The sequence below is a fragment of the Asterias amurensis genome, chromosome 15, assembly GCF_032118995.1.
Source record: "Asterias amurensis chromosome 15, ASM3211899v1".
In the NCBI taxonomy this organism is placed as follows: Eukaryota; Metazoa; Echinodermata; class Asteroidea; order Forcipulatida; family Asteriidae; genus Asterias; species Asterias amurensis.
In genome coordinates, this window is record NC_092662.1 from 16,597,695 (window position 1) to 16,618,056 (window position 20,362).

Here is a 20,362-nt window from a genome sequence, read left to right on the forward strand (position 1 = left end):
ACACTACACTATTGGTAATTACTCAAAATAATTATTACCACAAAACCTTACTTGGTATCGAGTGATGGGGAGAGGTTGATGGTATAAAAAATTGTGAGAAACGGCTCCCTCTGAAAGGCCATAATTTTTGAGAAAGAAGTAATTTTCCACGAATTTGATTTCGAGAACCTCAGATTTAGAATTTGAGGTCTCGAAATCAACCTACAACTCTGTGTGACGAGGGTGTTTATTTCTTTCATTATTATCTCGCAACTTCGACGACCAATTGAGCTCAAATTTTCACAGGTTTGTTAGTTAGTCTAGCACATGTTGAGATACACCAATTGAGAAGACTGGTCTTTGACAATTACCAATAGTGTCCACTCTCTTTAAGCCAAGGGTGCCTTTGAGAGGGCACCAAGACCAGGGGCAACGTGGGCCATGGTCTCTATATTAGCTGTCTTGAGGGTGCCAGTCAGAAGCCATACAACCGTTAGCTACCGTGTAGCCAGGGATCACACCAAGGCTGTGATACAATCTTGAAAGTGGCTGCTGCTTATAAAGTAATAAATTATTTCTGTGATTTAGTCGTGTGATTCATTGTTCACTCCGGTGAAGTCGCGTATGCGTAAATTTTCATCCTTTTAGTATTTAAATTCATTATCAAAACCGCGCTTAAAGCGTGTTTAGACGCACATCTGTGACTGACATTCGTCGGAGTCAGCGATTACGATTAATTCTTTCTCATCGTCCACAAGCGCTGCGTTTTTCTTGGATGACAAAACATATCTCACGATTCTTATCAAGTATAGAAACATTGACAGACATTTTATCAGACGTATATTTAGCCGTTCATTATTGATAACTTGCGCACTTAACCACGGGGATCGAAGGACATAAAATCAAATCAATTGTAGTCCTGCTACTTGAATCCTTCAATTATGCATTGATGGTGATAATATTTTCACTTTGCGAGTTTTTTTTTATTTCTTGGATGATGGAAGCCAGGCTTCTCACAGACCCATCTGTATTTTGTTGGAGGTATTATTAATTCTTTCAAAGCCATTGGACCCTTTCGGTAAACACAATTGTCCAAGGCGCACACTTCGTGTATCACAACTTATATATAAAATAACAATCCTGTGGAAATTTAGGCTCAATCGGGCATCGGAGTCGGGAGAAAATAATGGGAAAACCCACTCTTGTTTCCGCGCGTTTCGCCGTGTCATGACATGTGTTTAAAATAAATCCGTAATTCTCGCTAACGAGAATTTATATTGTTTTACTATTTTCTCAAAAAGTAAAGCATTTCATGGAATAATATTTCAAGAGAAGTCTTTCACCATTACCTTCTGTATACCCTGTAAATTATTTGTAAATCTGTGAACTTTTTTTTTTTTTTCTGTACCGAAAGGGTCCAATGGCTTTAAGTCCACGTCTTAATAACAATGGTATTAATAAATACGTTTATAAAGCGCAAAAAAACATATCCAACCTAGGGGTGCTCAAGACGCTTAAAAGAAGAGATGTTGTTAAAAATGGTGTGTCAAAAGGTGTGATTCCAGTTAGGTGTTAAAATTATCGACCATATGTCCTCAATGAGATTGGGGGTTAGGTTCACAAGCGAGGAGCTGCGGAAGCAAATGCTCGATCACCACGTGATCATTTTGATTTTGTGACAACTAGAGAACTGTCTTAGTGGTCTTAAGAGAAGTTGATTCAAACCTTGTTCATGGCGTAGTTCTTTGTAGTCGTCTGTTTCTTAGGTAGGTAGGAATCCAAGTAGGCTAGGCGTAAACGCTGTTCCAGAAAAAACATGAGATTATTTTGTGGGATGTCCTTCTAAGCACATTATCAAATTTCTGTTCACATTTTTGCTTGGTAGACTTGGTGTATGAGTTTTAGAAAAGAAGTCAAGTAAATGTAGGTGTTCGTTATCATCAGTTTAGAAGTTGCCCTGTCAGTAATCCGTTATAAATCTGTCTGTAATTTTGACCAAGCTAAAAACGATATGGACAACTTTTACCTGCCCTGTTTTTTTCCTTTAGAAAGTTTTTCGGTGGAGCTCACACTCTGCGCTTGTTCCAGTGTCTTCATTATCCAATTTGTTCGGTAATGGTAACATTAGTGGTAACGCAACACCAGCCAAAAACGTCCAGTCTTATCTGTATCCGTTGTTTGCCTTGCGGCGAATTTTTAGTCGAATTGCTGTTCCGCTAACAGGCGGCGGGCAGCGATACCCCAACTAGAGAGTTGTTGATGGAGTATCAATGCCCATCGCTTAAGGCCACTTGCTCTTTCGAGTGGTCGAGTCCACGCCACACAAAACACCAGCGCGTCCCCGGACACTCATCGCGAGATGCGTTTGCCGGATCGTGTTTCGGAAGATCCTCTTTGTGTCATTCTGTAAATGTGGCATCGTTGGAGAAGTACAAAAAAAAAAAAAAAACTCACAAGAAAAGAGACGTAGATTTCTTGCACCACTTACATGACGGATTTCCCCCTCTATTGTTGGTGTGAGAACTCGCTTGGGTATAGTCCCACACAGCAGCAACAATACGAGAGGGATGAAAAAATGAAATAAGAAAAATGAGGCACAGACATTCATGTCTGTGATTTGATCGGAAAGTGAAGGGGCCCCCAGGCCCTTTTAATCCCAATCTTCATGCTGATTTTTCTGCTGGTCTCAAAAGCATCCTTTTTTTTTTTTTTTTTTTTCTGGCTTGCATGTGTGTGTGTCAAACAAAACAAAAAAAACTAGAGAGTGTCCGTGTGGTCTAGGGGATCAAGAAATGTAAAATTGTCTTGTTGGCGTCGTTTCTGACAATTGGGCTCTTACTGAAATTAGTGCAGACTTAGTATAGAAAGCTCCTTAGCTAAATTGGACATGTACCGGTGGTGCGATGGTGGGGGGGGGGGGGAGATGGGCCAGATAATGCTTTTATTGAGCCCCCTGGCATATGGTGTACAAATCTGACGGTTAGATGTAGAGACGGTAATTGTAATTGCGCTGTGTTTTTTAGTTACCTTTGCTGAAGTACAGAACCCCCCCTCTCGTTCTCGTTATCAAAAAAGGAGAACTAGGAGTCAAAACAGCTTTCTGACTTCATGGTGAGATGAACAGGTGGTCCTACATGAAGGTTTGAGCGTTATTTACCTGTGCATTTGGTTTTATAAAAATACAGTCGACAATTATGGTTAAAGGCTCTTGACACTATTGGTAATTACTCAAAGCACTTGGTTTACAGGCAAGGGAGAGCTGTTGATAATATAAAACATTGAGAGAAACGGCTCCCTCTGAAGTTACAGAGTTTTTGAGAAAGAGGTAACTTCTCACTCAAGTCATATAAGACTTAACAGTGACAGCCCTATACACTGACACCCCAATGTTTCAACGATCCTATTTAGGCGTGGATCCAGGATTTTTTCTTACTCGCACACACAGGATAATGTGCGTAATATGGGGCTCCAAGAAACCTAACAGGTGGGGTCCAGGGGCAGTTCGTATGGCCGATTGACGGTCTGAGCTTTTGGTGTTTTGGAGACGAAAAATTAAGCCTCAGTGTTCATATAAGAAGAATGGTATCACTTTTATTCATATTTCTTACGTCAACGGACCCAAAGAAAATTTTAATCCCACAAATCACTTGTGTCTGGGTTTTTTTCAGTGATGTTCCTGCCCCAGTAGTATGTACATTAGCGGCAAGAGTTGTTGTTTTAAGTATCGCCATTTCCTGCGTATAAGGCACGCTGTTTGGCTCAGTATGAGGTCCCCCACCGGAGGATAAAAAGCTGTGGCCATTTTCCCATCTATTTTGAAATAATACATATTTTTTTCTTAAAAAATGTTTTTCCCTCCTTTTTTTTTAATTTTGAGAAAACTTTTTTACTCAGTCATCTCAAAGAGTTTTGTCACAAGATCTGGAAGGCTGTGTTTTTTGTTTAGTAATCAAGTTATTTTAATTAGAATTCTTCAAACATCTCCAATTAATAGAAGAATTTCCTCTCCTTCAACTTCATTTTTAATTTACTGATTGCAAGTTTGGCTCGAAATTTGAGATAAGAATGGGCGAAGAAAAGCAAGAAAGAAAACCCTAGACAAACAAAAGTTGAATTTCCAATCGACAAATTACGAAACAGTTGCATTTATTAATCAACCCAAGGTTTTGTATTTAGAGGAAGAAGGAAAAAAAATGATGAAAAGAAGTCGCCTTCATTAAAAAAAAAATCATACAAAATTCCCGGTTTGGTTGGGGAGCTTGTCCGTATTAAAAGCCTTCTCCATAAATATTGACGCGGATCGCTGAGACTTGCGTTTTGTAACTCCAAGGGCATGGCCAACTCAATGGCTAATTTGGTTAGAACGCTTTTGTAACGAATGAATTCAAGTTTTCTTAGCAGCGGTCTGGTTGAAGCCATGAAAAGGAAAAAGAAGAAAAGATTGAGAAAGACTCCTTTCAAATCAAATTCAACATCTATCTTCGACGGGGGGGAATAAAAACCAAAAAAAAAGCCAATCTCTTCAAATTCTTTTGGGGGTTTGATCTTGTTCTTCAAGTTCGGCGTTTCTTTGAAAGATGACGTTCCTTTGTTACAGGCAAGATCATGATGCTTATTCCTCCATTTACTCCGGAAAAGATTGCGTTACTGGAGTTCTCCGCAGTCAGTCCTATATACATTATGGTTTCCGTTTGCTTTTGCCCTATCGTTTGTTTTGTTTATTGCACAATAGAGGGCGGCTTTTGGGAAGAAAAATGGCCGACAATTGACGAGAAATTTTCATTGCGTGACAGCACCGGAAGTAAAGTGTTTCGGTTGTTTGGATTTTGTATTCTCCCAAGCGGCGAAGGGTAAGAAAAAAACCTTGGCGCGATTAAGTGATAAATCCCCAACAATGACATTGTTTCCCGCGTGCCGCTTACAATGGCTTAGCGTCATTTACCGTAGACCCCCGTAATCGTCTTTGATGCGTAAGTCTAGTGATGTTGTGCTACGACTGTGATCATGTTTGCTTTACGCTGTTTACTTTCCCGCCACTTTGGTGTCCATCACACACAAAGCTACCGCTTCTTCTTTATTATCTCTACTTCTTTTTTTTTTATCATCCTGTCGACTGCGCAAGGAGGGTTCCCTCGGGAGTCAGCCACTGTTAAGTGAACTCATCGGTATAGAATAGCGCTTCCTTGTGCCATGCTATGATGCGACGGATTCCAATGCGTTCTAATGGAGGCATGGGCTGTCTAATGGAAAATAAGTCTCGACAGCTAAACCTTATAGACTCGCTATTCCCCTGGTGCCCATTACTAATGCCTGTGTGTTTGTGTTATTTCGCTGCCTGGTATGTACCCAACCTCTCCTTTCTCTTTCTCTCCCGAACTGTGTGTGTCTTTTTTTAAGTCGTTCCATCCCGCTTCGGAGCTCTTTTGCAAACTCAAAGCTGTAATCCCATTCAAAAGGGAATCCCGTCGGGAAATGCTAAGGAATTGAAAGAGGAACAAATGATAATCATTTCAATGCTGATGTTATGTTTGTGTTTTGCGTGCTGACACAAGTTAATAAATGGACCAGTTGTGAAATTTGTTTTTTTGTGTATCTTTGTTATTAGTTATTATTTTTTTTCTTTCTCCCTTCTTCTTTTGGAGCGTTAGCTTTGCATGTCCTTGATGTCTCCGTGATAAGAGATTGCCTTTCTGATTGGAAAAGCCAATTATGCATTGCTTTTCATACAAACAAAATAAATAAATACAAAATACAACAATAACTCATTTGTCCTGCTTGCTACTGATATACTGGATTTGTGATTTAAATTTCTCAAATATATGCCATTCATGTATAGATTAACTACAGTATTTCGCAATCACCAAGCCACTTTTAAAAGTCAAAGCCTAATTAGATCGACCATCGTTATTGTGAGTGAAGAAAAATAAGTCTTATTTGTCAATGATCAAGTTTTGGGTAGCCGCCCATTTGTGATGATTAATCGCTAGTGTAGTGTATTTGGCTAACAAGCCACTAGTGTAGTTTCTTTGGCTCATAAGCCACTAGTGTAGTGTCTTTGGCTCATAAGCCACTAGTGTAGTGTCTTTGGCTAACAAGCCACTAGTTTAGTGTATTTGGCTCATAAGCCACTAGTGCAGTGTCTTTGGCTCATAAGCCACTAGCATAGTGTCTTCGGCTCATAAGCCACCAGTGTTGTGTCTTTAGCTCATAAGCCACTAGTGTAGTGTATTTGGCTCATAAGCCAGTAGTGTAGTGTCTTTGACTCATAAGCCACTAGCGTAGTGTATTTTGCTCATAAGCCAGTAGTGTAGTGTCTTTGACTCATAAGCCACTAGCGTAGTGTATTTTGCTCATAAGCCAGTAGTGTAGTGTCTTTGACTCATAAGCCACTAGTGTAGTGCTATAGTTCCTAAGGTGCAAGTTTCTTTGACTCATAAGCCACTAGTGTAGTGTCTTTGGCTAGCGACACTAGTGGCTTACATGCTACTTCTAGATCCACCAATATCCTCAAATATTCAAGGTAACTCATCACCCAACAAAGTTTGTGTCTACAAGTCATTTTTTTTTATTAGATAAGAACTTGGGAGTCGGAGGCAAACCAGTGTCTATTTTATCCTTTATTGTAGACAAAATTCAACTGACAAGGATGTTTGCAATATATAAAACAAATATTGAAAACATTTGTTATTTCACTCGATGAAATCTGGCTTTTCTATTTCATTCGGATCCCTCTAGTAAAATGGAATAGTCCAGTATGAGTAACAATGCACTCACATTCATCCAATGTTTGTATACTATTCTCCTCGCGCTTGTTTGATAGCTAATATAATAATCATAACGTACACGTAGGCACATAATGCAATGTCTTGCACATAGTGACACTCCGCGCGCAGACAAGAAACACCCTTCAAATAAACTGACATCTGAGAAGACGTCAAATAGAAATGAACAGAAGACGAGACATCTTATTGAAAGAGATGGGTTTTGAGTTCCTTCTTGAGAGGGTGGGTTGCAAGTTCAGGACCCTATCCACCAAAATTAGAAAAACCAGAGGTCGATTTTACAAAGAGTTAGGACTAGTCCTAACTTACATTTAGGACTGGTCCTAGGAGATATACAAATTGCATGGACAGTCCTAAGTTAGGACGAGTAACAGGTTCTAACTCGAGATAAGACTAGTCCTAACTCTTTGTGGAATCCACCCCAGTAGTAGGTTTTTAGAGGACTCTTGGAATATTTTCTTTACACTAATTAATTCTACTGAGTAGACCTTTTTGTTAATTGGTTGTACATAGACAAATTGACTTAAGCATGATTTGAACCGACAACATTTTGGATTAGCGTGCTGATGTTCTACCAACTGAGCTATTGTGTCGTAGAAACCTACGGCACCCACGGCAATTACTGAGGTGCTGTGCTTTTGCTTGTGGTGCCCTTTGCAAAATTCAAAGAAACAAATTTTAAATTTTCGTTACTCTAGAGGAAAATTGCTGTGCCCCTTGTGGTTACAGATACATTCCTTGAACTTCGCTCTTGAAGGGGCGCAGCAATTTTTCCCTTGCAGAGGGCACTACAGTAAAAGTACAGGGCACCACAGCGAAAGCAAAGGCCTCCCTGGCAATCGATTACTTCGAGGCTTGATATTTGAAATTCCAATCATGCGTACGCCCTTCAAGTACAGCAGATAAATTTAGCAAGTCTGCTGCCACCTTGTGTCCCTCCGGAACTCTCCCATAATGATAAAACAGTATTGTAAACAGAGTCTATCTTGAAGACTGTTAACACTGCTGAGGCGGAACGCGTACACGAACAGGTCCCCCGACCAAGGTAGTATTCTTCACCAGGTTCCCTCGATCGAGGTAGTATTCCTCACAACGAGCCCCAGGAGAAGTCCAAGCACTTGTGAATGTTACTCCCCCAAGAAAGTTGCGCTGTAACTGTATACGGAGCTTTTTTTTCTCTCGCTACGATAAAATAAAAGCCACAAGCTGAATTTCTGCAGCTGGTTTTCCCGTCCGTCACGCCCGGCTAGCTGGCGAGAGCTTGCACAGCCTCCCTAATTCCCTATATATATAAAAATATATCAGAGTGCCTATCTACTGCTGGCAGATCTCATTTAGGACAGGAAATTCCTAAAAACAGTTAGGGAGTTAATATCTTAGTGTCATGGGAGGTAATTGCCATAAATTTTGGTTCTTTAATATTGCAAGACCTCCCTCGCTGGGAGAGAGCCCGTTGGTGATGACGGTCAGGGATGGGCAAACATCGCTCAGACGTGAAATGCTGTTTTTAGTGGGAAATTAAAAACAGAGGGCTCGTCCATCACGTTTCTCGTCTCATTACGCGACGTGTGGGGAGATAGACATGGTGGGGGACGGGGTGGGGGAGGGGAGGGGGAATGATGGTGACACATGGTTGGAAATTAGGTCATTGCGCATAGGTTAGTTTCGCAGAGTGTAGTTAAGTGTAGGTTGGTCTTGTGTATTTGATGCTCATCATCTTGTTTGTCAAACTGCAGTCATTTTGATAATTAAAGATCTATTTTAGTGTCAGTTATAATGTCATTTTGAAGGCTAAATAAGCCATTTATAGTAAAGTGCAACAATGGAAAACCTTTGCAGTCTATCTGCCATTCAACTTTATTCTGGATCAAAACATCTTACGAAACTGTGAGCCATAATGACTAGAAAAAGTGTTGTCTAGTTACTTAATCACACTTTCTTGACGTGTGTAATTCTAATTCACAGACGTTAAACCAATGTTTGTATGAGACAGATTGGCTGTTGATGGCTTGCCTTGGTGTTTATATCCCCTTGTGGGAGTTTGCCGAGTTCTCTTGTTGGGCAGGTTGTCTAAACAAACAAACAAAATAGCTGAGACTTTCTCTGGATGTAGTGTTTGTACACAGCTCAAATTTAAATGGAAGGGATAATAGTTGTTTTTTACAAATTTTACAACCTTATGCTTTTGAAGAGATGTTGAACATCTTAATTCTTAGGATGCATCTTTTGTAAAAAAAATATAAAATAACACAACGAAAAAAAGTTACGTATGTAAAACACATCACAACAGCAAAGAATGGCAACGGAGAAATCACGTTATTATTCAGTGCGCTTTTAGAATAAAACTAATGATAATTGTCCTTTTTTATGACCACCATTTTGATATTTTACCTTAAATAACCGTAATATTTTCCATCCAGCATCATCCTTGAAACCTGATCTAGTTGTCTATGTTTAATGATCTAAACGCCAATATATTGGCTGAGAAGAGAATTTAAGCCACTCTAAGCCTTAAGAAATTGCCCTAATTTTGCGGTTGTTTATCCCGCCAAAGTACTACAATCGTTTGTTTATTTATTCAGGACCTAATGACTGTGGAGGGAGGGAAAGCAGATACATCATCCCCCCCTCAAAAAAAAAAAAATATTAAAAAAAACCTGAGAAATGAACCTAAGGCAGAGAGAGAGGAAAAAAAAAGAGACGGAGTTTGACGTGAGCAATTAAACCCCATTGCTCATTGTCTTGTAATTTTACCGCTCGTCCAATCATTGGTCGTGAATAATTGAAGAGTTCATTATGCCACTCGCTTTCCCACCACTTGTGTCCGAGCTCACAGTAGAGCGCAGTAACACAGGCTAAAACAACCGCCTCTATGCTGCATGACGTATTCTGTTTTTTGGGGGTTTTTTTGCTGTTTTTTTTTTGGTCCAGTGGTCCGTATCTTTGGAGGTGGGGAAAAAAAGGTCGCGAAGTAACACTGGCTAAAACAACCGCCTCTTCTGCTCGACATTTTCTGTTTTTTGCTTTTTATTTGGTCCAGTGGTCTTGATCTTTGGAGCAGGGAAAGAAAGGTCGTGAATTAACACTGGCTTAACATCAAAAGACGCCTTCTTCTGGTTTGACAATTTCTGGTTGGTTTATTTGGTCCAGTGCCCGGCCTCTATGGAGGCGGAAACAGAAAGGGTTGTGTTTGACAGTCGAGGCTGGAGATATTTTTCCAGTGTGGAAAGGGAAGTGGTGGGGGGAAAAGGACAAGTGTTTGTATGGTGTTTTGGAAAGTACCATTTAGTGCATATTCCTTGTTACTGGTTCCCTTCAAGTATTTTTGATTAGCAGATGGGCACGTGTTTTTATATGAGAATGACATAGCTTGGTTGGTGAGCACTATTGGTAATTACTCAAAATAATTATTAGCATTAAACCTTACTTGGTAAAGAGTAATGGGGAGAGGTTGATAGTATAAAACATTGTGAGAAACGGCTCCCTCTGAAGTGACGTAGTTTTGGAGAAGCACACAACTTGTGACAAGGGTGTTTTTTCTTTCATAGTTATCTCGCAACTCCATCGACAGATCGCGCTCAAATTTTCACAGGTTTGTTATTTTATGCATATGTTGAGATACACCAAGTGAGAAGATTAGTCTTTGACAATTACCAATAGTGTCCACTGGATTTAAGGGAGTGTTGGCTCTGAAAAGAGACGGTTTGGTCTTGACGTTTCAAAAAGTTTACTCTGCTCGTCTTCTGATGAACAAAAATGAGCAGTTTGGTAAATGAATGGGTTGGATAAAGGAGGGTGGAGGGTTTGAGAAGGAGGGGGGGGGGAGTTAGAGAAGCTGGATGTCAGCGATGAACCGTCTCTTTAAAGGTTTACAAGGGCTTTTCATCTTTCATCTGATGATAAGACGCCCCTAAGGCTGTCGTTGATGGGGATATTAACACCGCCAAATACGAAGCCTAGATTTCATTTTACGCATGGAGTGTCTCCAAATCGGATGATGACTGAATTAAAAGTTTCCGTGCCCTTTTTTCCCTCTTGCAATGATTACTAAAGTCTTTAAGAGGATTTTGAAGAGAATTTACGCCGAGAGAGCAATTTTTGTGACCTTTGTGACTTAAGGGGGGCGCTTAAGTCTAACTGACATTCTTGACTTAACAAAATTAGCGCAACTTCACAGAAGATTGATCTGGCCCTTGCTGAGTTATCGTTAGAAACATTAGCTTTTCAAGATGCAGTGGTGCCCCGATGACTTTGCAAGAGTTTTGGAGGTGAAAGGTTCATATCCTGCCTAGAGGGTTATGTTGTGTCAATGACACCTTCTGCCCAGTTATCCCTCCCCATTATCATCCATACCACCCTAATCAGGGTATACTCCCACCCCAATCAATCCCTCTTCCTCTATGAGGGTATCCAAAATCCCCAATCGAGGGAAGCCAACGGATGTCAATTACACCTGCTGCCCAATTATTTCCTCCCGCTTTCATCCATAGCACCCTAATCAGGGTATACTCCTACCCCAATCAATCTATCTACCCCAATGCAAGTATCCAAAGTCCCCAATCGGGGAAGCCAACGGATGTCAATGACACCTTCTACCCAATTATTCCGTCCTGTAACTCTCCCAAACCCATTAACAAGAAGACAAATCAATTAAGAAGTATCGCCAGAGGATGGCGTCTCTGTGACCCAGACGCTATCGTCACCATCTCATCCCCCTCCGCTTCTTTTCTGTCTTCCCATCTTCCCTCCGACCATCCACTCCTCGAAGACGAGAAGAAAATAAAGAAGCTATGCAGATTGAATCCGACGTAGCATAAAATGAATTCTTGCGAGGTATCATCATCAGCGAGGCTGTAGCCCCCCTTCGCTGGCCTGTGTCCATTAACCTCCTTCGACTGCGACACGAAAGTGAGCATTAGAGACGACTTGTGTGATCATTAAGAAAAATTGGTTGTCATTACGCTGTGATTAATTGTAATTGTCTGTCCTACATGGGGCTCTAACCTAAGGACAACATCATCTACCCCTGCTATTCCCCCCCCCCCCCCCCCCTCTATTCACAAGTTAGTCTTGCTTCGTAGTTGCCGAGATGCAAAGAAAGAAAATGATAATTTTTTAGGCATTGCATGGTGAGGTAATGTTTGGTTTGCAATTACACCACATGTTTGTATTTATAATTGGTATTGGTTATTAATATTCCATTTATGACTACATCTCAAAACTTGTTGTTCAGCTGTTACCCGATGTTTCTTGAATTATTATGGAATTGTTTACACAAAATGTTAAAAGTTTCCCATATGACAAGCTTGCCTGCCAGGAATGTCCTGGAATGTGCAAGGGCCCGCTTTTAGTAAGCAAAGGTTGCATGGTCTATAGTGTTTAAGGAACATTACAGAAGTGGTTTTGCTAACAAAACAGTTGCTGGCAGTGTATACATGAACTGACAAACCTGTAGAAGTTTGAGACCAATTGGCAATGTGGGTCGCGAGAAAATAGTCAAAAACCGATCACACATTTTGCATTGCATCGATGCCAAAACAAAAATGAATAAAACGCTCACTGAGCAATAAACTCCAAACACGAAATTGGATTATTTATTTCTCATCAAATATGACATCTCAGACAGAAATATTTCAAGGGATGTTTTCTACTATCATCATCATTAGAACGTGCAGAAGTGTTCAATTCTGCATACAGAAAATATTTAACCAAATGAAGAGAACAAATATAACCGTATAAATGCAAGCATGTAAGACCCCATGCGCAATCGTCACACGAGACATGTAAGTCACACATGGCATTTTGGGAATCAACACATTAGCATGAAGAGGTGTTTGCTACAGATGTCCTGTTTGATGCAGCGATACATACATGTAGTTGTACATGTAGCCGGACTCACTATTGGATTGTGTTTGAATTAACGGCTTATGCAGTGGCTACGTCTATACAAAAGAACTATTCCTCAATGTTGTAGCTGCAGCCATTATCAGTAGCCAAAGTCACTTCGTTTGGATGCTACCTAAGCATGCACTCCACCACTCTCAACACTTACATATTTCCAGCCCCGCGTTTCTCTCCAGAGGTTTGTGGCTTGTAACAAAGACTAGCTCTATCATCATCTGGACCCTACAGCAGAGCGTGATCAGATAAGCTATCCACCCATACACCGGATGACAAAGGGGACTTGTTAATATTCCATTAATGGGGGCCCCACGTCTCTATCCAGCCTTCTGCATCAATCAGAATCAGATTCTCACAGTTTCCTCGTTGCCGTTCTGGAACAGGAATTGGGCGAGAGCAATAGGAGGCCTGTAAAAGATTCATTGCGGAAAAGCTGTAAAAGCACAAATAGATCTCTCAAAATATTGCAGAAAGAGCACCATCTATTCTTCTCCTCAGTATTCTCCTTAATTAAATTTTTGATATAACTCCTTAATGTTGGCTTCTTATTTACGATCTTATTTGGGTGAATTAGGGTTATTATTTCTTTTTAAAAGTTTCTAAGCAGACATGGATGTGAATATGGCATATTCTATCTTGGCCTGTTTAATTACACTTCCATATCATTTTGCTATAGAAGCGCCGCCCTGTACCCCAAGTGTTCTTTAAAGACACTGGACACTATTGGTAATTGTCAAAGACCAATTACCTATCATATGGACACATTAATTGTTTGTTCATTTTTGCAACTAGCGACCCCACAAAAGGCAGGTCAAAATAGCACCCTCAAGAGGCCTCTTTCCCATTCTGAAAACTGTGTGGTCGTGCAATCTTTATTTTTGGTTTTACAACTATTTCTCTAATGGGTTTTAAACCAAGCACTAGCAACCGGCCTTTGCTTGACAGAGTGTACCCTCTTCACGACAAATTTGCATCGAAAACAGAAAACATAGTCGTTGACAAACACCCTTTGATGATGCTGTCGTAATCCTGCGATAAACTAACAAACATTCAACCAGGGACCACACTTTGCGTCAAGATTTCCACTATTTGTTTGCATCTCTCTTGAATTTCGTTCATTAAAATTCATACCTAATTAAACCGTAATCGGTATTTGTTGATCATACAAACTCGATCAAACTGCACGCTGGTGGGTTCCTCCCTTGGTACGGTGTCTTAAGATGCTGAAATTGTATTTTGACAGCCTTTTAACATCAAACTAACTGGCTCCTTGTTCTCTCTTTAGTCTGTGAGAACCTGTTCCTAATCGGGCGATATCTCTCTAGAAATCAGTTGAGGTGTAACTGCACTTTTTCCAGAACCATTGCTAAGTAGGGCTTTTCTTTTCTTCTGATGGCGATCGTAGTAAACTCATCGAAAGCGTTCAGCGTTTTTTCCTTTACTTTTTTTTTTACAATACTGCTACGCATTAGAACCAGTACAATTCATTTAAGAGATTTTGTTTTTAATTTTGTTACTGTGAAGTATTTGAAATATCGCTGTATGTCAATTAGTCATGTTAGCACGGGACAGGTGTTTCTGATCAGGAGAGTGTGGGTTCGAGTCCTGGTCGTGGCACTTGTGTCCTTAAGCTAGATAATTTACCTTGAATGATTTGTCCTTCAGATGTGACATTAAACTGTAGCTCCCATGTACTAGGATCGGTATTACGCATAAACGAACACATTGCAAGCACTTTTGTTCACAGGTTTCCTTTAGGCTTGCGAGGCGTTCTCGAGTTCATTACCAGAAATATCTAGTACTTGTTGCTTCAGGCAGAGAAATACTAGTTAGTCATTAAAGTGCAACATTTTATTTTCCTCCCTGAAATATCTAATAAAAGTAATTACCATAGGTTAATCTTACCATCCATAGAAATATTATCGATGGCAACACGTATAATTACCTGTTCTATGCCCTTTAATGCTTTTTGGTTGTGTTTGTGCGTTGGGGGGGGGGGGGTGAGAGTAGTACCCCATAACTGTGTTAGCAGCAAGATCAGATAAAAACGATTGTCGTGCATTGGTGACAAATGAGGCTTGTTAGTATGCCATTAACCGGGTTGCCCTGAATCCTCCAGCTGCTCACTGCGCAGCGACTCATACCCCCTCAAACTCCCCCTCTCTCTCCCCCGCTCTCCGATGACGACGCTTTCCCCTTCTTGGAGAGCAGAGGATCACCAGAATAGTTTCATTTTGATTCCATTTGTGATTAGACGTCGAGGATGAGTTTAGGTGGCATTACCGTTGAAGGGCTGTTGTACTTTTAGCCCTGGCCCACGGGGGCGCGAGGGCGCTTCCCCATCAAAGACCCCCCTCACTCTCAGGCCCAGAGCCAGTTAATAATGTTGCAATCTTGCGAGATAACGATCGGTGGCACGTACACGTTTTTTAAGCCAGCGGGTGCTTGCTGGTCTTTAAAGAGTCTGTACTCCTCCTACATGGTGAATCATTTTTAGTTTGGAATTTATCAACCGAAAAAACTGTGGAATCTATACTGTTTTTATTGAGTCAATTTTGTATTCTTTTGGGTGGAAGTTGGCAATCACCAGGCACTCAGAAGACCACATGGGATTGGGGCCAAAGACAACATAGGCGGAAAGGGAACCAGGTTTTTTTTATTTTTATTTTTTTTATTTTTTTTTTTAAGAGAATAATAACAAATTATATTTTCAATTTAATTCAAAATTAACGTTTAGGCCTATTTCTATACTTCATGAAAATTTGTTTCAAATTTTTGTTTCTGGTCGGTAGCGAAAGGTCGGCATGTGAAAGAGTTAAAGGGACTGACTTAGTCCCGTCCCCCCCCCCCCCCCTCCGTGAACACATGTACTCTTTACAATGTATACCATTGCCATTCTTGTGTGGTACCCAGACTGCCTGCAAAGACTAAGTTTTAAGAACAAGTTAAAGGCACCAGTCTCTTGTGAACACAGCCTCAGCTTGAATCCTTTACAGAATAGTGTATTCCGAAATCAACATGTCCAGCAGTAACAAAATAAGGTTTATGATTCCGCAAAGAGTTGGACGTACTCTCCCCTCATCCTTGATTATGTAATCCCCCTCCCATCATCCAAACTAAAAACAACAATTTCATCTGACTTTTAAAAAGAAATTCTCTCCGCAGACTTAAATTTTGTAAGCGTACTTCCTCAGTCTAATGTACTACTCTTGGAATCTCTGGTGAGGTATTCGATCAGCCATACTTCCCCCTTCATCAAAAGGGAGTCCCAATTATTTGTCGTTGATCAAGTTCACATCTGTCGCCCCCCATTAGGGAAGATTCCTTGGAAGGGCATAGGTTATTGATACGAGTGGGTGATTGTGGGGGGGGGTGGGGGGGAGGTCATTCAGCATCACTATTCAATTGTAGTCCAATAGTTTTGGAGGAATTAGAAACACATTTGGTGATGAATTATTCACGAGGACAATTGTGTTCACTTTAGCCGCTAAGCAGAAGTGGATTTGCTAAGCACAATTGAATTGAGAAGGGAGCCCTAGTTCTTCAAGCAACATTCAGTATTCTGTTCTGCAGAATTTATGAAGTCAGGTTGCTGCTTTAACATTTTGTTGAACACATTAATGATACTATTAAACCCTGTTAAAGATACCAGTGAAAATGTAGAATATATCATTAAATCTATTTTTACAAATATTATAAAACTATTAAACCCAGTAAAAGACACTGCTTAATCTGTTAAAAATACTATTAAACCTGTTGTTTTATTGGTCAAATTTTGCTGAAAGTCACATGATACACGCTGTGACCCGAACTTCATCCCACTCTTGTCAGACATCAAAGTAAATTTTAAATCAACAACTTTTCAAGAGCTGTTAAGAAACTTGAAGACTACTTTTAAGAAAGTCCAGCCCAGAGGTTTGGTCATAAAGCTACACCTCATCTCATTTCACCCTTGAGTTGAGCTTAGATTGCCCAAAACAATCCCCTCTCAAGTATTTTCTAGATTTGACATTTAAAAAAAGAGATTCCCTAATTTCAGCGTTGGAAAGAAAGAAAGACAAAAAAAAAACATCACTTCATCCCTCTAATAGAAAAAAAAAGAAAACATTTTAGAGAAAATTGAAAAATAAAAAACAAGCCCAGATTCTTTCTACCCCTCGTTTGCCGCACATCTGTCGTCCCCCATTAGCACAGCGCACGAAACGCTACGGCTTATTTTAGAGGAAGTATGAACTTCTCAAGTACTGGTGTCTACGGTGAGATTAGCCCATTAGATCATTTGATTCGTGCGACAGCATGTGTACTCAAAGCATAAAAGTCAATCTGTGGCCTAGGGCCATATTGCACTATTACACTCAAGCTCGACGGCCACTCGTGGTCTTGCAAATAGCGTCTAGAGAAACCACAACTGACGGAAACAGAAGAATGATGTGAGGGGAAAAAAATTTATCAGCAGAAAACATCGGGGCTGTTCTGTTGCAGACATTGTTTCATTCTAGAGGTTTGGATATACTCTGAGCAATTACTCCGTCTTACGTGGTTCTCAGTGGGGACCAGTCGGTTACCAATTCACCCTTCTCTCTCTCTCCATCGCTCTCCCTCACCTTCTAACCTCCCTCTTCTTGTCTCCATCGCAACAAAAGAAATCTCATGGATTCTGTATGTTGTCTGTGATATATATTTGTGTGTCTGTACATATATTCAGGCCTGTATGCTTCGTTTTGAAAGGGCAAGGGCACCAAGGCATTTTCTCCTTGGTAAAGGGCACCCTATGAACAATTTGTCAATATCTACTGGAGCATTACATTGGCACCAAGGCACTGACAAGGGGCATGGAGGCAATTGCCTTCGTTGCCTCCATGAAGTATCAGACTGTATATTAAGATGTTTTTTCTATATATCGCTATTAAACGTGTTGTGATTGCGTTCTTTTATGGAGGTGTCTTGTGTAGGATCGGGTGACGAAAGTCAGTTGCCATTTTTCTGAGAGCGGTGCGGACAATTAAAGCTCCCTCGGGGGTGCAGCGAGGGGGCCATTCAAACGTGGCAGCCATGGGGAATGAGAAAAACCTTTTAGAGGATTCGTATTGGACCTCCTGTTAAGGGTAGAGTCATTGTGAGCTCGGCAAAAGCTCATATGTTCCAGATGATTTGACCCTGTTGGCCAATGCATGTTTAATTGCGGCAGCTACTTAGACCCCACTCTACTACCCCGCTATCTACTTATAAACCTCTCCAATCAAGTATTGGATTTTTATTATCATTTTTCAATCCCCTCTTTCCGATTTCTTACAAGATAATGACAATATAATGTTTGATAGTTTAGTTGATGGAGGGTTTTTTCCCTCCTGGTTTATTGAAGAAATTCTGGAGGTTTGGTCATAGGCAGCACAATCGTTGAAAACAGATGATTATTTATTTTGGCCATTTCGATGGTGTAAAACATGAGAATATGAGAATGATAGCCAAAGGCTGCCAGTCTTTATGAGTTATTTCTTAATTAAAGTGTTGTTTTATACTTATACTCTTTTCCTTCCACTCTGTGCCTTTTAGCATGTGTTCTGTGCCTTTGATCATTGTATGTAAGGGGCGCAATATAAATTTTAAATAATATTATTATAATTACTCAAATTTTGGGTAATTTGTTTTGTTGCAGTCAATAAGAAATGCTGTCATTATTGAGGGTAAACCACAACAAAGCCAAAATCGAAAACTATTACAGACTTCTTTTGTTGCAAATGCTAGCTCCAGTTAAAATTGTGTTCAGCTCTGCCTTTTTTTCTTTAATTCTGTTTTTATTTTAATTTCTTCACTCATCTTTCCAAAATGCAGGACACACGAGGGCCGGTTACCGAGCGTTAAACAGCAGATTCTGGCAGAGTACTCCAGTGGTCTCGATGGGAGCTCAGGGAAGATGGCCAAACGCCCAAAGCTGTCACTGTCTAAGAGGAAAACCACACCCAAAAGACGATTGAAGGGGCGTCGACTATAAGGTGTTCTTTCTCATTTGCACTTTTAGTTTATTTTTATCTTTTTTTTTTCGGTTTTGGTTTTTGTATGGTGCTATTCACAGCAGATTCCTTGCATACGACTTAAACACATAGGTCAAGGAAGACCTATCATTGAATGAGAATTGTGGTGGTGTGTACCAACAAATTTTAACAACTATTAAAGGAACACGTTGCCTTGGATCGGTCGAGTTGGTCTTTGAAAAGCGTTCTGTAACCGTTTGTTGTAAAATGTATATGGTTAGAAAGATATTGTAAAAGTAGAATACAATGATCTACACAAATATGCCTCGAAACTGCGTGGTTTTCTTTTTACCCTGTCGTCTAACACGGTCGGCCATTTATGGGAGTCAAAATTTTGACTCCCATAAATGGCCGACCGTGATAGTTCGCGACGTAAAAGGAAAACCGTGCAATTTCGAGTGATACTTGTGTGGATCATTATATTCTACTTTTAAAACATCTTTCTAACCATATGCATTTCATAACAAACGGTTTCAAACGCTTTTAATAGACCAACTCGTCCGATCCAAGGCAACGTGTTCCTTTAATAATGATAACGGATTGCTTTACCCGCCCGCACACTCAGTGACGCTGAAGGCGCTTCAACATACAGTATTTTCCTGCAACGTATGAAGAACTACGTTTGAATTATGAGATCTACTCCTTTTACATATTTTGGCGCAATATGCTGCCTATCTATTCAGGAACACCAGGGCGAACCCCTTTTCTTTTCGACAAGTGCACTGGGCTCTTTTAGGATATTCTGTTATATTATTCCTGATGCATATTATTACATCTGTATCACTCTTGCAATCCGGAGAATTGACGTAGGCTCTTCTGAAAAACTACCAGTATTCCACCATCCCTGCCAGTAACAATACTGAACAATCTCCAAAGCGCTGCGTACAATTTCCCTGTCATGATGCTATCTCTTTTAAGGAGCCAATCATAATGAACTCCAGTGGTCCCACTTCAACCCGCTATTGTCCCTGGGTCTGTAACCACTTGAAGCTGAAGTGCCCGCAGAGTACCGGGTCATTATTCAAGTAGGGGGGGTCGCCGTTTCAAGTGGTGGGGGGGGGGGGGGGGGTTGGCGCTTCTTCAGTCATATGCATCAATCAAGCATTAGAGCTCAATTTGATAAAGATGTTTGGTCCTCAGAACTTGGAGCAATTCTCAAGTACTATACATTAATAGTATTTTGGCCAGTAATTTTTTGTGATGACGGATAAATGCTTTGTGCTAAGCATTTTTGTATTTTGCTGTTTGCGGTTAACAGCTTGTACTATGGCTGATAAAGATGTTTGCCAAATTAACTGGGACCATTTCTCAAGTACATAAGTACATGAGCTTTGTTTCGGTAGGCAGGACACAAATTGCTGCTTTTAAATATACTGAAAAAAAGATCTGTTCCCTATGTAAAAATCTAATAATAAAATAGTTAAATTAAAATTGTTGTTGTTCTTTGTTTTAGTTTTTATTTGGTGGTGGTGTTGTTTTTCTTCTTTTAAATTTTTTGAACAGTTTTCTTATAAACAACATTTTGGATTTACAAGTTTGTTGATAATTCTAGCTGTCTTATATTTTACGATTCTGAATGAGTTAAAGGCAGTGGACACTATTGATAATTACTCAAAATAATTATTAGCATAAAACCTTACTTGGTAACGAGTAATGGGGAGAGGTTGA

The 20,362-nt window shown here is 40.2% G+C and overlaps 1 protein-coding gene across 1 annotated transcript in view; it reads left to right on the forward strand.

The window, feature by feature from the left end:
- LOC139947885 (ATP-dependent DNA helicase DDX31-like) overlaps positions 1–18,907 on the forward strand; it is a 50,267-nt gene extending 31,360 nt beyond the window's left edge. The window contains exon 16 of the mRNA XM_071945723.1: positions 18,495–18,907. Within this exon, the coding sequence (XP_071801824.1) occupies positions 18,495–18,654 (160 nt within the window). The 3' untranslated portion in view covers positions 18,655–18,907. The remainder of the gene's footprint in view (positions 1–18,494) is intronic.
- Positions 18,908–20,362: the final 1,455 nt, after the last annotated feature.